The sequence below is a fragment of the Calonectris borealis genome, chromosome 3 (assembly GCF_964195595.1).
Source record: "Calonectris borealis chromosome 3, bCalBor7.hap1.2, whole genome shotgun sequence".
In the NCBI taxonomy this organism is placed as follows: domain Eukaryota; kingdom Metazoa; phylum Chordata; class Aves; order Procellariiformes; family Procellariidae; genus Calonectris; species Calonectris borealis.
Window position 1 is genome coordinate 20,300,063 of NC_134314.1, and position 17,907 is coordinate 20,317,969.

The window sequence follows — 17,907 nt, forward strand, 5'->3', positions numbered from 1 at the left end:
GTTATCTTTGTCAACTTCTTTGTAAGGTACCTTCATACCATTGAATAGTAGGGCTTAAGCTAGGAGTCACTGAATTTTTTTTTTGTATTTGTTAATTGCTATACAGAATGGTAGAGCTGCTGAAGCTTGATTTCTTAATAGTTCTCATGTATTATAATATCTTAACTGAGGCAACATATGAGCTCTTACGTATTCACATGAATTGTGATAGAATGAGGAAACTGGCTAGCTAGTAGTTAATAGATGAGTGAGGGTTTTTTATTTGTTTTCTCTCACGCAAAACTGCACAGTAAAGCTCATCTAGGGGTAAGGTAGTGCACTGATTAGATTTTCCCCTCTGCTTCTTTTGTATATATGCACACAGTTGTCCATCTGTTTGTTTATTTTAGAACTTTGACATGAAGAAAAACACCCCATCATCAATGATCAGATCTCTAGTTGAGGCAGAACAGTGTGACAAACAACGTACTGAAGAGGTGGCATCTAATAGTCTGCCTATCATACATCACTTAAACATGTAGATCCTATTTACTGTATGGAAATCTGTGTTTTTGAAGCAGCAGCTTTGGAAAAAAAGTGTAGATAATGGTGGGTAAATCATAACATCAGTGTAATACTGAATTTAAGCAACTTTACTGCCTGAATCTAATAGGTTGATTATAATAGGAAATAATTTTATGTTGATTTTATACCACTGTTTTATCATTCTTACTCTGGAAATTCAGAACAAAAGAAAGCTGAGAGGAAAGTTACAAGATTAAGGCTGATTAAAGGATGGAAAGCAAATAATACTTCTCAACAGGACTTAACAAGGGACTCAAGGACCCACAGAGGATGTTGCAGTTCAAGTCATTCTTTTCAGGGAACTGAAACTTCAGGAGGGTATTGGCATTTAGCAGCCATGACATCCAGTGGATAGGCATTGAACTTCTGGCTCGATTTGTATGTGCTTATAAAAATGTGGATGATACCAGCATTAGACCAGCTTACTTGTAATGTTATGGGACTTGCAATTAACTTTTATCCAGAATCGATAACCAGTAGTGCGTATACATTGAATAATATACATTAAAGGGATCTGGTAACATTTCTAAGAATCTGAGAAATAGCGGTTAAGGTAAGACATTTCTGGTAAGTATAAAACTCTCTTTTGGGGAAGAAAAACATTTAAGGAGGGATTGTTTCATTTTTAATTATTTCTCCGTCCTTACATCGTGTTTAGCTGGCTGTTGGTTTATTTACTGTATAGAATCATAGAACCCTATAGAATCGCAGAACCGTGGAGGCTGGAGGGAGTGCTGGAGTGCGCCTTGTCCACCCCAGTGCAAGCAGGTCACCCAGAGCAGGTCACTTGGGATGTATCTCCATAGATGGAGACAACATAAGCTTTCTGGGCAGCATGTCTTACCACTCTTCTTTTTTCTTTTTTTTCTTTTTTTTTTCCCCTAATTTATTTTTTGTTTCTCTGTACTGTGGGGTTGCAGTGCAGGTCTTTGAGGCTGAGACTTAGCAGTGAATTCAGTCAGAGCATCACTGCCAGGGCAGACTAGATGTAAACAACAGTTGCTGTTGAAGTCAGGCGTGGTGTGTGCTGTAACCAGCGCCTTACGCGAGAGGGCTTGTGCCCCTTACCCTGGCAGATCTCCTTCGGGGAGACCTCTCATCACCTGTGCCGTTGAGCCTAAAGCTGTACACTAAAATGAAAGCCGGGGCTGCTACACAGTACACCCTGTTCAGCGTATTTGGAGTTGCAAATCGTGCTGCTTTAAGGCGCTCCCCACAGGCTGGCAGTGCGGGGCCTCGGAGGCCCCGGCCTTTCCAGCCCCGCCGGGGCGGGCTGCTCCCGCCCAGCCCGGCCCAGCGGAGCGGAGCGCCCGGCGGCGGGATGGTGGAGGCCTGGTACATGGACGAGTCCCGGGAGGACCAGCGGGCGCCCCACCGCCTGCGGCCCAACCGCGCCGTCAGCCTGGAGCAGCTGCGCCGCCTCGGCGTCGCCTACCGCAAAGTAAACCGGGAGGGAGCCGCCACGGGCGGCCGGCGCTGCGGCGGGCCTAGCTGCTCGGCAGGGCCCGGCGCTGGCGGGGGCCGTGCGGGGCCTCGGAGGGCCTGGCGGCGGCGGCGTCTCAGGCCTGCCGCGGCACCCGCCGGGCCGGGGAGCCCTGAGGGGCTGTGGCAGACCGGGGGCGGCGCTGGGGCAGGGAGCGTGGCAGCCGGTACCGGCCATGTCCGTGCCTGCCGGCGCTGCCCAGCCCGGGGAGGGGAGGCAGCAGGAGGGGCCCAGGCGGTGTCTGTGCGGGAGTGGGCTGGGTGCAGGTAAACCTGCCGATGTTGGCACGTCTTGTGTACCTATGGCTACCTTAGCTACCCCCGGAACGACCTGTCCCTCCACTGACACTCCTGGCAACTCGGGTTTTTCCACGTTAGTGTCCTGAATTGCATCTTAAACAATTGTGTCTGAATGCTTTTTTTTTTCCCTTGCGTATTTTTTAGTTGGATGCTGATAACTATGAGACTGATCCATGTCTGAAAGAGATTCGGAGAGCAGAAAATTATTCTTGGATGGATATAGTAACCATACATAAAGACAAGCTTCCAAATTATGAGGAAAAGGTATGCGAGTCTGCTTTCAGTGAGGATTTGCACGCTGAGTCTACCGCTAGAGCTTGCAGCCGGCTTCCTAACACCTGCACACCCTGAGCAGGGGCGCAGAGATGAGGTTTCCAGGTGTAAAAATACATCCTATACTGAAGTCCTTGACATTAAAAAAGCAGTTTTGATATTATTTTAAAAATAGCATAGTCCTTTTGCTTCTGTAGGTTGCCTTCAAAGGTTTTAAGGATAGCTTCCATGATTGTGTCATTTCAAAACTGATTCCTACCAGCAGAGCACCACCAATGTCGACCTGTCCTCAGAGAGCCTCCCTGGGATGACGGCAGGTGGTTGCCAGCTGGGCATGGACTTTGAAGGCTGTAACATCCTAATGGCTGCTTGCAAAATACATCTTTTCAAAGTGAATGTTAACCTTACGGAATCGGAGGGATACATTCTCCGTACAAGATTTTTTTACCTTCGGAAACTGATACCTTGGCTATTTAATAACAGCTGAATGTGAATGGTGCCAGGCTCTCAGATGAGCCTCCCAGGAGGAGCTTTCTCCTCCTGGCCTCCAGGTGCTGGTGTGCTGCTCTGACCTGAGGACAGCAATCCAGTGGCGCTTCCATATTTTCATTAAATTGCCATTTACCATAGAATCATAGAATCATTAAGGTTGGAAAAGACCTCTAAGATCATCAAGTCCAACCGTCAACCCAACACACCATGTCCACTAAACCATGTCCCTAAGCGCCACATCTACACGTCTTTTAAATACTTCCAGGGATGGTGACTCCACCACTTCCCTGGGCAGCCTGTTCCAAGGCCTGACCACTCTTTCAGTAAAGAAATTTCTCCCAATGTCCAATCTAAACCTCCCTTGGCGCAACTTGAGGCCATTTCCTCTCGTCCTATCGCTAGTTACTTGGGAGAAGAGACCAACACCCACCTCGCTACAACCTCCTTTCAGGTAGTTGTAGCGCGTGATGAGGTCTCCCCTCAGCCTCCTCTTCTCCAGGCTAAACAACCCCAGTTCCCTCAGCCGCTCCTCACAAGACTTGTGCTCCAGGCCCTTCACCAGCTTCGTTGCCCTCCTCTGGACATGCTCCAGCACCTCCATGTCCTTCTTGTAGTGAGGGGCCCAAAACTGAACACAGGATTCGAGGTGCGGCCTCACCAGTGCCGAGTACAGGGACACGATCACCTCCCTGCTCCTGCTGGCCACACTATTTCTGATACAGGCCAGGATGCCGTTGGCCTTCCTGGCCACCTGGGCACACTGCCGGCTCATGTTCAGCCGGCTGTCAACCAGCACCCCCAGGGTCCTTTTCCTCTGGGCAGCTTTCCAGCCACTCTTCCCCAAGCCTGTAGCGTTGCCTGGGGTTGTTGTGGCCAAAGTGCAGGACGTGGCACTTGGCCTTGTTGAACCTCATACAGTTGGCCTTGGCCCATCGATCCAGCCTGTCCAGGTCCCTCTGCAGAGCCTTCCTACCCTCGAGCAGATATGTTTTAAGCCCATTGTGTTATACTGGTTTTAAATTGATGAGAAGGTGAATTAGTTAGTAACTCAGGTTGCCTGGGTAAGCTCTACCTGACACAAAGATGGGCTGTTATTGGCAGGGCATATGGACTTTTGCTCATTTTGCCATGCTGGATCAATACTGGCTCAGGGACACCTGCACTAGTGTGGCAAAACAGCATCCAGGCCTGAGCAGGTGATAGTACCTGGCATTGTACTGCTCTCTGTGCACTAATCCGCTTAGGTCCCTGTTAATTGAGCTTTTAAAGCATGTTTTGTTCTGTGCTGTGAAATGTACAAAGAATTCACCATTCCGGAAAAAACGAGAATGTTGCTGCTGCTGCCTGGGAGAGAGCCCAGAGCTGGGGCTCACTGTGTGGGGTCAGGTGTGACATGCTGTTTACATCAGATTGCTGTAAATTGCCCATGTTTGGCAATAACTGCATTTTCTCATACAGTTGTTGTAGCCTGTGGGGCTAATTCAACTCAACACCACTGTAAAAGAAGGGGGACAATCTGTAGCTCTGTTTTATTTTTTGCGTGTCAGGACAAAAAAGGCACAAAATGATCAAACTGAACAACCGCAAGTACCAAATCGTGTGGTGGGAAGCTTTACCCGCCTCTCTCTCAAATGGATATAAGCATTACTGTTATTCAGAGACTGGTCATGTACAGCTATAGCTGCTGTTTCTTGTCTGAGAAATTCCTGTCTTCCAAAGGAAATGTAGTAGCCTACTTAAATGTGTCCTGAGACAGGGTCTGGCTGGCTGGATTGGCCATTTTAACTATGTTGGTCTCATCTGTTAGTTAAATCACTGCACAGTTACGCTTTGAAAGCCTTTGTCTGCTCTGCCACATGTTTCTACCAGTTTTCTTTGCAGTTTTTGTGTGTTCAGTATTTTTAAGAGATACTTGCTATTCCTAGATAAAAACATTTTATGAAGAACATTTACACCTAGACGATGAAATTCGCTACATCTTAGATGGATCTGGCTATTTTGATGTTCGAGACAAGGATGACAAATGGATCCGGATTTCCATGGAAAAAGGAGACATGATAACCCTCCCTGCCGGCATATATCACCGATTTACACTGGATGAGAACGTATGTTGTTATAGTTTACTGTAAATTTTGATGACAAATCCATGCAAGTATATATCACATTAGTAACTACATGCCCTGAGACTTGCAGTTCATTAGCAAAGCATATTAAATATGAAGTAGGAATATGAAAAATACTAAATAATTCAGAGCATCTGAACCTTTCATCTCCAGGTCACAAATCCAGCTTCCTTCCGTGAGCTGTAACTGCAAGTCATTGCCATGTGATATCCGTAGCATATCTTATGTGACAGCGGTGTGAGAGCCAAGCCCTGCGGCTTCCTTCCCACAATTGCCCCTGCTGTCAGTTGAGGTGGAGATGGTGTAGATAGATCCTTCTGTGTTGCCTTGTTGTGTATCTTTGTGGGGATAGACAGAGCATATCTGTGTCCAGCATTGGCATTTTTCATGAGTGCTAAATTCACCTTCAGGGCAAGAAGGATTTAAGGGTCCAGAGCCACTACTTGCAGCTAGCATGTGCTAGACTGGATGCTGGCTTCACAGTAGGTGACCTGCTTTCGGAGCGTATTTTTGGCAACGGGATTGTGAGATTGGCACATGTAGTCCTATCTGTGCGCCTTTCCTGTGGGCTTTTATAAATATGTTTGTAATCTCAGCATTACCCCTGGAAAATGGGGAAATGTGTGCTGTCTCCGGTGTGGCAAAATCCCCTCTCTGGCGTAGTCACGAGAATGGTATAATTTTGAATCAGCTGTCCAGATAGCAGTTATCATATATATAAAAAAGGGATATGCTACTTTGGTGAAAAACCTGAATTTGCATGTCTGCATCTTGAGACCCACAGTGAATCAGCTACAATTGCTAGTTTAAGGCTTTTTCTTTACATAGACAAAATGTCAGGGGTTATGGGTTGAATCTGCAAGAAGTCTTAAATGTTTGTCCACTTCAGGAACTTTAGTCCAGAAGTGCCATCTTCAAAGTAAATTCTTTAGGTACTTCTAGAACCTTGCATTTTGCAGCTAAGTTCTTTAGGTACCTAACTTTATCCTTGATGTTGCTGAGCACCTGGGTGCAAGATAAGCACTTAGCAGTGTTTACAAAATAGGTAGGGTCTAAACCTGTAGTGTAATGGACAGAAGAGGAGAGGAGAGTTCCCCATAACTCAGTGGTTGGAGCACTTCTGCAGGATGTAAAATCCCGTTTTCTGCTGCCACAGCTGTACCTCGCACCTGGCATACTTCTGGTTAGCTGGTGGCAGGGGCTGTTCCTTTTCCTTTTGGAATCTGGGGACTTTTCACTTGGCATAGCATTTTTTTTGGCTAGTTTATGCACTCCCCATTCAGCTTTTATGGCTGTCACTTTGAAGCCTCTGGTATTCCTCAGTCATTGTGTAGCCATCTTGGGTATTCTGATCGCTGCTGTTTAACTAAGCAAGTAGGATTTAGACACTGCATTGCTCAGTATTGTGGATCCACTGCAAAATGATTTGCATAAGACAGGATTTTTTTGGTTTCTTTGAAACAGGGAGAAGCACTGTCTCTGCCCCGACCTGGAGGCGCTGGTTGTGACACAATATGTCACTGCATAGGTGCAAAATCTCCCACTGCAGTAGCTGGGAGCAGGAACAGCAGCATAGTGGTACAATTTTCTGGAGCACATGAAGCTTTCAGTCCATCTTGAAATGGTTTCAAAAATTGCTCCAGAACCGCAAATGAAACCATTAGCTTCAGAATTAAGATCCTATGGAAAGGAGCTCTTAAATCACTGTGACTTCCTGTTCTTTGACAGAATTATGTGAAGGCAATGAGGCTATTCGTTGGAGAACCCGTCTGGACAGCATACAACAGGCCAGCTGATGATTTTCCTGCTCGGAAACAGTATATGAAGTTTTTGGCTGAAGAAGCACAGTAATGGTGTCTGAGACCTGACAGGTGGAACAGTCTGAAGCCCTGTCAGAATAAATGTGACTGGTAGCTTTTCACTGATTACACTTCTTCTATTTACATATGCATTTAGAATCACAGAATCATAGAAAAATTTAGGTTGAAAGGTCATTTGGAGGTCATCTAGTCCAACCCCCTATGAAGTACCGTACCAGGTCAACTTCACAGCTAGACCAACTTCCTCAAGACCTTGAGGTTTGGAAGCCTCCTGTGGTGGAGGTTCCACAGCCTGTCTGGGTGCCCATTCCAGCACTTAGCTGCTCTTGTGGGCAAGCATTTATTCTTCATGGCCAAATCCCTGGTCGCAGCTTGCAATTGTTGTCTCTTGCCCTTTCATTGAGTGCCTGAGAAGAGTCTCACTCTGTCTTCTCCACAGTTCCTTCTGTAGTGGGAAACTGTACTTAGGTCTCCTCTCAGCCTTCTCTTCTCCAGGCTAGACAAAGCAGTGTCCTTAGCTGGGCTTTCTGCACCCCAAGTTGTTAAGGAAGTTGTTCAACACATTTTGCCCTAGTTTGACTGCTGAGGAATGTCATGTGTAACCACCTGACAGTTAGACTTGAACCGCTCATTGTTTTGGGCCTGATGGCCCAGAATTTTTTCACCCACCTTATAGTTCCTGTTCTCAGTCTGGCTACAAGGCTACTGTGGGACACGCTGTTGAAAGCCTTGCTGTGGTCAAGGTGAGTGACATCCGCTGTTTCCCCTCTGCCACAGATCCAGTCGTTGCCTCCTAGTTGGCAGTCAGGATGGTCAGGCAGAATGTGCCCCTGGTAAATTGGCGTTGACTGGTTGTTCCCTGTCACCTGGTAGTTCATGTGCCTGGAACGGCTTCCATAATGGCTTATTCTGTAATTTTCCTGGGGACTGAAGTGAGGCTGACCAGCCTGTAGTTCTCCAGATCCTCTTTCTCACCTTTTTGAAGGTGGCAGTATCATTTACCTTTTTCCGGTCAAAAAGGTTTTTCTGATCTCTGTGACCTTTCAAAGATGCCAGTAGCCTTGCAGTGACATTAGCTAGTTGCATTTACAGTTGCTCAGGAATCCATTTTCTAACCTTTTTTTCCTTGATATTTCTGGCAGGTAGAATTGGGAGAGGTGGGCTACATTAATATTCATTCTGCTCTGAATCCATGCTAATGAACTACGTAGGATTCTGGTTTTAATTAAAGAAAATAAACCCTGCTTCATTCTTGTCTAAAAATGTTCATAAGATAAATTTGCATAATCGGCATTTTAGCATGCACCTTTCCAGGTTCTGCCCTGGTACATAAAGCTGTGGTTTTCTCTCAGTAAAATGTAGCAATTTGCTCTTATGAGTTATTAATAAAATTACTTTGACTTGGGTATGTTTGGGGGTTTGTTTGTTTGTTTCTTGTGCTGACATTAAGGACACATTGCACAACTGTAATTGTTGATCAGCTTTTATTCCTTGTGCTGCTACTGACTTGTTCTAACACAGGACAAATCATTAACTCTGTGCCTCAGTTTCTTTAGCTGTGAGATGGAGAAGAGTAGACTTAGACATGCTGATCCAGTTTTCAGTAAATGCCTTGCGGTTATGCAGGACATGCAGCTCCTTAGCAATGGGCATCGAAGCATTTTGGTATGAATTTGCTCTTTATAATGACTAATTATATCAGCTAGGCAGATGTACTGCTTTCTCCAACTCTTAATGGACGAAGAGCAGGGCATGGGCTCCGCATTGATTGCAGCTTGTGTGCTGATTTCAGCTAGATAAAATGCAAACTCCCGTCTTACAGTTTCCTGAATAAACACAACTGTAGAAAGAAGATGAAAGTTGGGCTTACGTGAATTTTCCTAAGATAGCAGACGGTAGGTAATTGATCTTTCCCACTGTTCTTTCTTATGGGTATGTGACACAGCCCTTCTTCGGGAGGCAATAATGTTTTCCTCATTTTGTAGCAGCATTACTTTTACCCATTTCTAGGTGCTTTATTTCTTTAAAAGTGTTTCTGAAAACAAAGTTGCAATTTTGAAGTGAAACTGCACTAGCTTTTATCTTAAAAGTTGGAAAAGGTGAGTAAAAAAGGCGTGTATTTCCTGCCTTAGGGTCTTGGGTCGCAAGCGGGATGAGATACCAGTGGAGGCTCAATTTGTGGGCGGGGGTGCAGGCACAACCCGTGCTTGCAAAATGCAAGCACGCGGCACTCCATTCGGCCTGTACTGGCTTTTGTGCAGTGGTTGAAAAATCAGTGCTACTAACAAATGCAAAGTTTAACTATAGTTAGACACACACCATTGGGGAGGCTTGCATGGATGCTGTGCTGTGCCGTGTCATGTGTCTCACCGGTTCAGGGATTTGTGTGTCACTTGCCTGAAAGCAGCACTTGAGTGTCCTCTTGTACAGCACACTGGGGCATCCTGGTCCCAGTATAAACTTTGGGGATTTTTTGAAGTACAGCTGCAGGAATAAATGACAGTTACTGCCTGTGGCAAGTCTTATTTCTTTGACTTCTATGCCACAGAAAAGTGTGTTTCCAAATGTAAAGTAAAATGACTGCTTTCTTCTCAGGTATCAGTTCCTGGTATCCAATCTAATTCATCCTCCTTCTGTTTTTCTTTTTTTCTTTTTTTAACAGAAGTCAACATGAGACTGTTCATTCCTCCTATAGGGCTCACCATTTTGATCTCTCCCTCTGCAAAAGGAGCAGCGGAGGCAGCGGTGTGGGCTTTCAGGAACCCCATTTACAGCACAGCCATCCCATAACAGACTGGGGGAGTGACTGGGAAGAGAGAGCAGGTAACACACCCTCCTCAGGAGAGATTTACAGTTCAGAGGCAGTGATGAGGGATGGACAGTAAAGCGGCTGCCTGCAGCGATGGCTTTCAACAGCTCGCTGATGTAGGATGTGACCTGGGAAGCAGGACTGAACCACCTTGTTTTGTTGCCTCTCTGGAGGAATATATACATGCGGTACAGCTCCCATCTCCTGGCTGTCAAGAATAACACACGATCACACCGCTGACAATCGTTCATCATTTTCATAGCACAATGCATTCTGCTGCCGAGAGGTGGCGGGGGCTGTGGGGGTCTTACTGTCAATGCTTTTGAGTCCATGCCCTTTAGTGCTGTAGGTGTCTTTGAAAGGGTGAAAGCTTTGCTCTCCAAAAGTGTTTTTTGTCAGCCAGGAAAAAAGCAATTTGGGGCTGGTATAAAGATTCTACACCTGTGAAGAGATTGCATAGGAGATTACACTGGGAGGAAACAGCTGGGCAGAAAAAATGTTAATATTAATAGAAAGCACTCCAGAGAGTGGAGAGGAGGGAGGGAGAACATACTGTTCCTTCAGATGAAAAATGCAGTTTATTTTCATGGTGATTTTTTGTTTGTTTTTTTTTTTCTTCTTTTTTTTTTCCCCCCACATACCACATATCTAAAAGTGCAAAGTCAAATCGATTTTTAGTCCAAAAACATGAGTCTGTTTTACTGCAGCTAGTGGAAAATCTCAGTGCATTGATGTAGTATGAAAATTTATGTAAGTGGTTCCAGCAACATCGCATTGGCAACATTAACTCAGGCAAGGGGAATATTTCAACTCCTCCAAGATTAGAGTTTAAAAAAAAGGTAGGAGAAATGGTACTGAATTGAGGGGTTTGAAGGTAGCTTTTTTTGGTACCTACATATTATTTTCTGCTTTAATCCAAACTTTTCCAAACTGGTGTGTATCTCCGTTTCTCATGACCAGCTTGAGAGAGCAGTAGCCTTGTTTTCTGCAAGTAAACTATAAGAAAGCTGTGGATGGTCAGTGGGCTTTTTAATAAATCAGGTGGGCAACCAGATGGCTGCAAAATCTGTGATGCTGCCCTCCCTTGTTATGTGTCCTGGGGCAAATGTCCTTGGCTGGATATCTTAATGCAAAGTCATTTCAGATCCAGTTAGTAGTTAACTAGTGCCATCCACACCAGGCACTTAGGGGAGCCTACAAACGGGTGAAGGTAAATGCTGACGGTGAGGGGTGTCTCGCCCTGGGCTGCCAAGAGCAGGGGCTGTGCTGCTTCCCAGCAGCTGCAGGAGATGGTAGCTGCCTGTCCTGGTTGCTGAACTTGACAGGAATGAAATCTTTGTGCACTCAGAGCATCAGGTTCTACTGGCAGAAGAGGCACTCTCCTGCCTGGTTTCTGACTCCAGGATTTAGCTTGAACTAGGAACTTACAAGAAGGGACGGTTTCCTGACAAAGGCAATCATTTAATACCAGCCGGCAGATGCTACTGCACATAAAGACTGAGGTGGCAGCCGAGCACTGCTTTGAAGAATATCCTTAGTAGCCAAATCATGGATTTAGATATTGGCCAGACAGAGGCTGTGGACCTGACCTGTGCTGTGCTCGAAAATTACCTCATCTGTTTGGGTGTCTTCCCTGTGAAAACGATAGAAATTCTCAGGTTCCCTTCCCTCTCCCCAAAATAGGGTCACTGCCAGTTGGCTTCTATTTCCTGAAGCCAAATAAGCATATCAACTCCTTGGGGGATGAATTAGTGTTACAATTTAAATATTCCTGGCTCAAAGATCCAGATTTGATCCGATTTGCTGCATTTATCGTGACTTTACAGTTTGAGTCCCAAAAGTGTGTTTGCAATAATGTGCTCTGCTATACCTGCAATTTGAAAGATGTATTTTTTATGCGAATGAGTCACTAGCTTTCATTTTGTATTAATCGTATAAATACCCAGATAAGACAAGAAGCAAAATTACGAAAACCAAAATGCTTGGGGAAAGATTCAGCAGTGAAAGGGCTGTGGATCTCTTTCAGTGCTGGCTTCCCCCACTGCAGTTCTCTCTGGCATACCTGCGCTAATTTTGAAGAGTGCTCCTCTGTTTCATTGCCTTCTATGCTGCTTCTCAGGGTACCGATTAATAACTTGTGCCTGTCAATGAGCCGCATCGGCTCCTAGAAAATTGGGCTGGGTATGCTCCGTGCCTCTGTGGTGCTCCGGGATTGCCTTTGTTCGCGGACATGGCCCTGAGCAGCCAAGCCGAGCTCTAGGCTGTGGTTTCCCCTGTGATCGCAGGCATTTGACCCTGGAGAATTTGATTTGGGTCCACCCTCAGGCTTATTTTTTTTTCCAAATGATTCAGGCAACTTAAAGCTGACCCGCTGTTGGTGTGGAAGAGGGAAGCTGTTCTTGGTGATGCTGTAGCAAGGGGACACAAAGCGGTGGCTGGGTTACGCACAGGCTGCTACCGCAGTCCCGGGCTGGGCTGGGGCTCAATCCTGCTGCCTGCCACTGGAGTGTGTGCCAGCAACTGAAATACTTGCTCACACCCTCCACTGCAAGTAGTGGGGTTTTTTTATAAACAGCTCTAGTAATTCTATTCTGCAGCTTTTTATTCAGTAGTTTCAGTTTAGCGCTGACAGTTTTGACAATTTTTCAAAGCCAGAGAGGAACCTTCTCCCTCCCTTCTCTGCCTTAAGCAAGTAATATCCCATTTTTTCTCTCTTTGTGGGCAAATTACAAGCCATTGTTGCTGGCTTTCAGATGGATTCATTTTAATTACTCTCATACATAATAAACATCTGCAAATGACTGCACAAAGCTAGGACAGGATCAGGTGTTGATCCAGAACAGCTTGGATAAAGTGGCACCTGGGTCTTCCTCCCTATCCGCACCTTTCTGTCCCTCCATGACACCAGGATTGTGACCATCTCGCACACCCCTTGAAAATGAGAATCTCTAAATTTGTAATTCCCAAGCTGACTAGAAGAACTAAGCAGGAAAGCAGCTTTCCACTGTCGTTGCCTGCAAGTTAGTGCTGGAGCTTGTTTGCATTCAGCGCTACTGAGCTGCTAAAAACTCTGTGCGGGTTCTGTCAATGTAAAGTACTTCACTGGTAAAATACATTTTTCCCCCAATGTTTTATTAAGTGGGTAGAAGGCATGGTGGAAGGGTGTATGGCATCTTCCTTTGAGCTTGTATGATAGGTATGAGCTAATGGATAAAATCCACTTTGTTCTAACATCTTTAGTTTCCCTGGCCTTTGCTCAGGACAGTCCAGAGAGGCTGACTCTGGCTGCTGTGGTTGTACCTATTTGGAATAAATTTAATTCTATATTTGATGCTTCAGTCCTGTTTTCACACATTTCTTATTGCAAGTTGGAGCAGGGAGGGAATGTATGTTTCTCACTACAGTTAAATACGACTGGAGATGGGCGTACCATACATCTTGCAATCTTCTTTTGGACGGCTACAATGCATGCAGTTGATTAAGTGCATCAGCTGATACACAAATAGGACAGACATAACTTAGCTATGCATGCAGACTATACCCTGCTTATTCCCCTCTCCAATTTGATTTGCGAGACACCTGCAGCAAAGGCTTCAGAAAAGGATTGTCTCTCTACCACTTCTTAGACCACTGTAGTGCAGAAAACCTGGCAGCCTACCCAGGTGGGGTGGTTATTCCCAGCATATCTTGTGGTGAAAGCCTCAGGATGAAGATGAACCTGAAGAGGGTGTTTGCTGGCTTGGTGAGTTTTTCCACCGGATCAGTGAGCTCATCCAGCTTGTGCACGAGTGCTCTTGCTGACATGAAGGGTGGGGTAGGTGGAGGAACAATCATCCTTTCCAGTACACTGGCTGAAGTCCACTGTGGAGTCTCAGGCACGTCTGCACATCCTTCTGGGGAACATTTAACGAGTCCAGTCCAAAAACTGAGGCACCAGGAAAATGTAAATGACCAGCTGGTTAGGGGATGCCATTATCACCTGAACTGCAGTTAGGTACTAGAATAGCAGATAGATGCCTAAGTCCTTTTGAGGATCAGGGTCTCTGTGCATAATGCAATTATCTGAATGTCTGAAGTGCAGCTTCTTTGCTCCTCTTTTAGTAAGAGGGAATTTAAATGCAAAACTTCTGTTAAGACACATTAAGTTTTAAGACGAATACAACAATCAGCTCATTCAGGCTATACTTTCCACAGCTTTTCTCACTTAGCCAGATGACACATGCATGCTGTGTTTTAGAACTGAGCTCTGCCCTCATTTACACCAGGAACCCTCATTAAATTCAGCTGAATTCATTGAATTTAACAGGATTGGCTGGTGTAATTAATGTTTTGAGGGCAAATTTTGTCCTTAACTTTAATGCTTTAACACCATATACAGCATTCAGATGTGTAACTGGCTGAATATAGGAAAACACTTAACTCGTATATATGTTAAATCCAAACTGTAAAGTGACATTGACACTCTTTCTTGCATTTTATAAACTGTTAACAATTTGCATACATCCAGCAGTGGTAATATGCCTATGCATTTAAATTTTAATTATTCTGCAAGTCTACCAGGATGTCACTTGTTTAATGGCTCACTGAGCTTAGAGGTCACCCAGTCCAAGTCTCCTCTACTGGCATTTTTATCTGAGTAAAAGCTTCTACTAATAAGAACACAGCAAACATACTGCACTGAGACCTGTGTAGTAATACATATGAATTAGAAATTAGAGAAACTTGGAGAACAGGGGATTATGTTTTCAGAGTATTTTTTTTAATGGTTATTTGACTCTGACTGGGATCATAAATTTTTATTCTCTGCCGATCAGAACCCAGGCTGTCTTTTACATGTGCAGTGAGTATAAGGCACTACTGAATCAAGAAAGGAAGCATTTTACTGTAAAGATTGTAAAGAGGCAAGTGGCTTCAACATGCTAGATGATGGTGGATCATGCTACTTTCACTTAGGATTGGAAAAGACAGATCAACCTTCCTGACAGCATAGACTATAGTATAACAATATAACGTGACACCTGACCTTCAGCTAAATGCATGGGAATCTCTGTTAGAGGATATTAATTTACATATAATTGTAAAATTTTTTAACTGTAATTACAGAATTACAGAATGGTTTGGGCTGGAAGGGACCGTTGAAGAGCATCTAGTCCAACCCCCCTGCTGTGAGCAGGGACATCTTCTGCTAGATCAGGTTGCTCAAAGCCCCGTCCAACCTGACCTTGAACACTTCCAATGATGGGGCATCCACAGCTTTTCAGGGCAACCCATTCCAGTGTCTCACCACCCCCTCTGTACATAATTTCTTTCTTATGTCCAATCTAAATCTACCCTCTTTCAGTTTAAAACTGTTACCCCTCATCCTGTCACTACATGTCCTGGTAAATTGTTCAGTGTTCTCAAAGTCTTTGAGAACAACGGTGGTTACATACCAGGATTTCTTTCTATCTCCTAAGAAACCCGATGCCCAAGAAAAGTGACCTATGCTGGAGAAAACATACTACTGAAATTACTTATACCGAGTAGATGAGTAACATACTGGATCAGATTAATAGTTGTGACAAACTGAAAACTACACTGATTTCAACTCAGTTATGACGACGTAAACTGAGAATTTGTCCAATTACTGTTAAACCTTGTCTAAAATCATAGCAATATTTAGAACAAATGTAAAACCTCACAGAGAGTAATGCAAAAGTAACTACTTTTATTTCACTGTATTTTAATAGTCACTAAAGATATGTAAACGGTGCTCAAACCCAACTGAAACAGGTGGTGCTGAATCTTTCATTTTTGAGGTTAGCAGTGGTACCTTAGCACAAGTCTACCCAGGTGCTGCGCAGATCCAGCTGTGGAACCTAGAGGCCAAGCCAGAAACAAATACCAACTGATTTAATTTTTTTTCAGTTGATTGGTACATAACTAGCCATTGTTTCAGTGTACAAGTATGATCTGTAAAACATATATATTCTGTAAAAATGGAACAAATGCTCTCTTTGTATGAAAAAAGCTGTAGGCTTACATCTTTTGAGGTGACTGGTGATTTTTAGGCATCCTCATTTTTTTTGCATGTCTACCTTGCAGCAGTTTTCAAACAACCTGATTTTTGAGGACAACTGTTTGGCCCCTATACAGTTATCTCCAGTTGGACAAGCATAAAAATGAGTTATTACTTAAAAATACAAAAGTGGGGGTATTTAAAGGCGGTGAGAATTAAAGGATGGATGTGGTATAAAAAAATGTAACCAATACAGTTACAGAATTGTCCCATGGCAGTGATTTATGACAGGAAGCTATTCCAATTGCTAAACATTAAATCTCAAAACAAAAAAAGAAACAATAAACAGATGTATATATTGTATTCATGTACAAGGAATGGGAGTATCTGGATTGAATCTTTACAAGACAGATGGAGAAATGTGGGCAGAGACGTGAAATACACCGATACCACAGTGGTACTGTGATTCCAAAAACCTGTGTTCCAAGGGATGCCAAAATCGCTGTATGCTGATACTGTGGCATCAATAACTGCTTTGTGCCCTGCTCTGCATCACCCCATTTGCTTCCACTCTGTGTGGCCTAGCCCTTGGATACCTCTGCCTCAGTCTCTCCATCCTTTTCCCTGGGAAATACTTTCTACAGTGTTTTCACCTGTAATGGGAAAGGAGAGGAACTGAGCTGAAATGGGTTGTGTTTCCGTGCTGCCTAACTGGCAGTGCTCCTTTTCTACCCAGCAGAATGTCGATGCCTGTCTACACTGAGAGGAATCTACAGGCTCTAGGGTAGGCATGAGTAAGACAGCTGAAGTATCATAAGCGCTGAAATACACATGCCCAAGTTAAGCGGTTCTTAGGACAACCTCGTGGCACTTGCTGGTGACATCCAAGTAGAGATGTTGGCCAGAGAGTGGGAGAGAGGAAAAAAGTATTGAAGCAAGCATTACTTTGGGAATAGAGAAATCCTCCCACCCATAGCTTTCCAGAATCCAAATGCTTTAATGGTATCACAAAACCAAGGAAGTATAGGGAGATCATTTAGTATCATTCAGATGATATAGTTCCTCATACTGTGCGAAAATCGTACTGTGGGGGACTCCCTCACATACCGTCTGGACATGGTCCTGGGCAACCTGCTTTAGGTGGCCTGGCCTGATTGGGGTGTTGGACCAGATGATCTCCAGCGGTCCCTTCCAACCTCAACGATGCTGTGATTCTGGTGGTTATCAAGTGACCTCCTTTGAGAGCAGTGGACATACAAAGTATAATACTCAGTAGTTTGATGGGGGCAAAACGAGCCACACACAGTAGAAGCAAGTGAAGAGAAGTGCATTCAGAATTTCATTTCTATAATACACATACTGATATTCTGTCAGTATGTGTTAGCTGATGAAATGAGCTCATGTGATTTGCTCACTAATTACTGAAAAACTGTAACAGTCACCAAGACAATATAAGGTCAAATTCTCTTTTTCTTATAAAAAGAATCTGAGTAACTGACTGTCTATCATCTATACAGTACACCGTAATGAAGAATAACTAAACAGTAACAGACTTGTAGGGATGAAGCTGGCTCTAGGTCAGCACAAAGTCTTCACAATGATAGGATTGTTAGAGACCACAGATTTTGCCACTGAATATTCATAATTGAATAGATTTTATTTCACATTTACACATTAGCAAGAGTATATACAATTTAAAAAAATCAGCCTTGCTGGAAAAGATTAGTTGGAAATGATCTATCCTAACTTGAGACACTGAGTATTAAAGCTATCGCCCTCTTTGATAGCTACAGCCTCTAAAAGTGCCTGCTTCTTCTGCATACTGCGAGATGACTCCAGTTCATACATAGTTGTCAAGTTGAAGAGAACACTCTCATGTAGGTAGTGTTTAGGGTCCTGCTGAACCATTCCTTCCAACTGCCGGAGGGAATCCTTCAGTTTTCCCAGATAAAGAAGACAAACAGCGGCATTGTTATTAGCCTAGAGAAAAATATATTGTAAATAAATAAGTAAGCGCGCGCGCACGTGTATATATATGTATGTATG

General features: G+C 44.2%; 2 protein-coding genes across 5 annotated transcripts in view; one reads left to right on the forward strand and one right to left on the reverse strand.

Moving 5' to 3' along the window:
• Nucleotides 1-594: 594 nt before the first annotated feature.
• Nucleotides 595-14,174, forward strand: ADI1 (acireductone dioxygenase 1). Of its 2 annotated transcripts, none has more exons than XM_075145141.1 (4): nt 595-2,005; nt 2,491-2,610; nt 5,037-5,216; nt 9,717-14,174. In XM_075145141.1, the coding sequence occupies exons 1-4, from the start codon at nt 1,700-1,702 to the stop codon at nt 9,726-9,728; spliced, it is 618 nt and encodes a 205-aa protein (XP_075001242.1). In that variant the 5' UTR covers nt 595-1,699; the 3' UTR covers nt 9,729-14,174. The 2 variants fall into 2 exon arrangements, with proteins under 2 accessions (XP_075001242.1, XP_075001241.1); XM_075145140.1 differs by lacking the exon at nt 9,717-14,174 and adding an exon at nt 6,963-8,462.
• Nucleotides 14,175-17,497: 3,323 nt separating this feature from the next.
• TRAPPC12 (trafficking protein particle complex subunit 12) overlaps nt 17,498-17,907 on the reverse strand; it is a 57,808-nt gene continuing 57,398 nt past the window's right edge. For all 3 annotated transcript variants that reach the window (XM_075145123.1, XM_075145126.1, XM_075145122.1), the window contains one exon: nt 17,498-17,841. In XM_075145123.1, the coding sequence (XP_075001224.1) occupies nt 17,599-17,841 (243 nt within the window). In that variant the 3' untranslated portion in view covers nt 17,498-17,598. The remainder of the gene's footprint in view (nt 17,842-17,907) is intronic.

What these genes read in the sequence shown, in the direction of transcription:
- ADI1 (XM_075145140.1), top strand. Translation starts at nt 1,700, where the DNA reads ATGAAAGCCGGGGCTGCTACACAGTACACCCTGTTCAGCGTATTTGGA. An exon ending in TTCCAAATTATGAGGAAAAG is followed by an intron (nt 2,611 to 5,036) that starts GTATGCGAGTCT and finishes TGCTATTCCTAG; the next exon opens with ATAAAAACATTTTATGAAGA. An exon ending in GATTTACACTGGATGAGAAC is followed by an intron (nt 5,217 to 6,962) that starts GTATGTTGTTAT and finishes GTTCTTTGACAG; the next exon opens with AATTATGTGAAGGCAATGAG.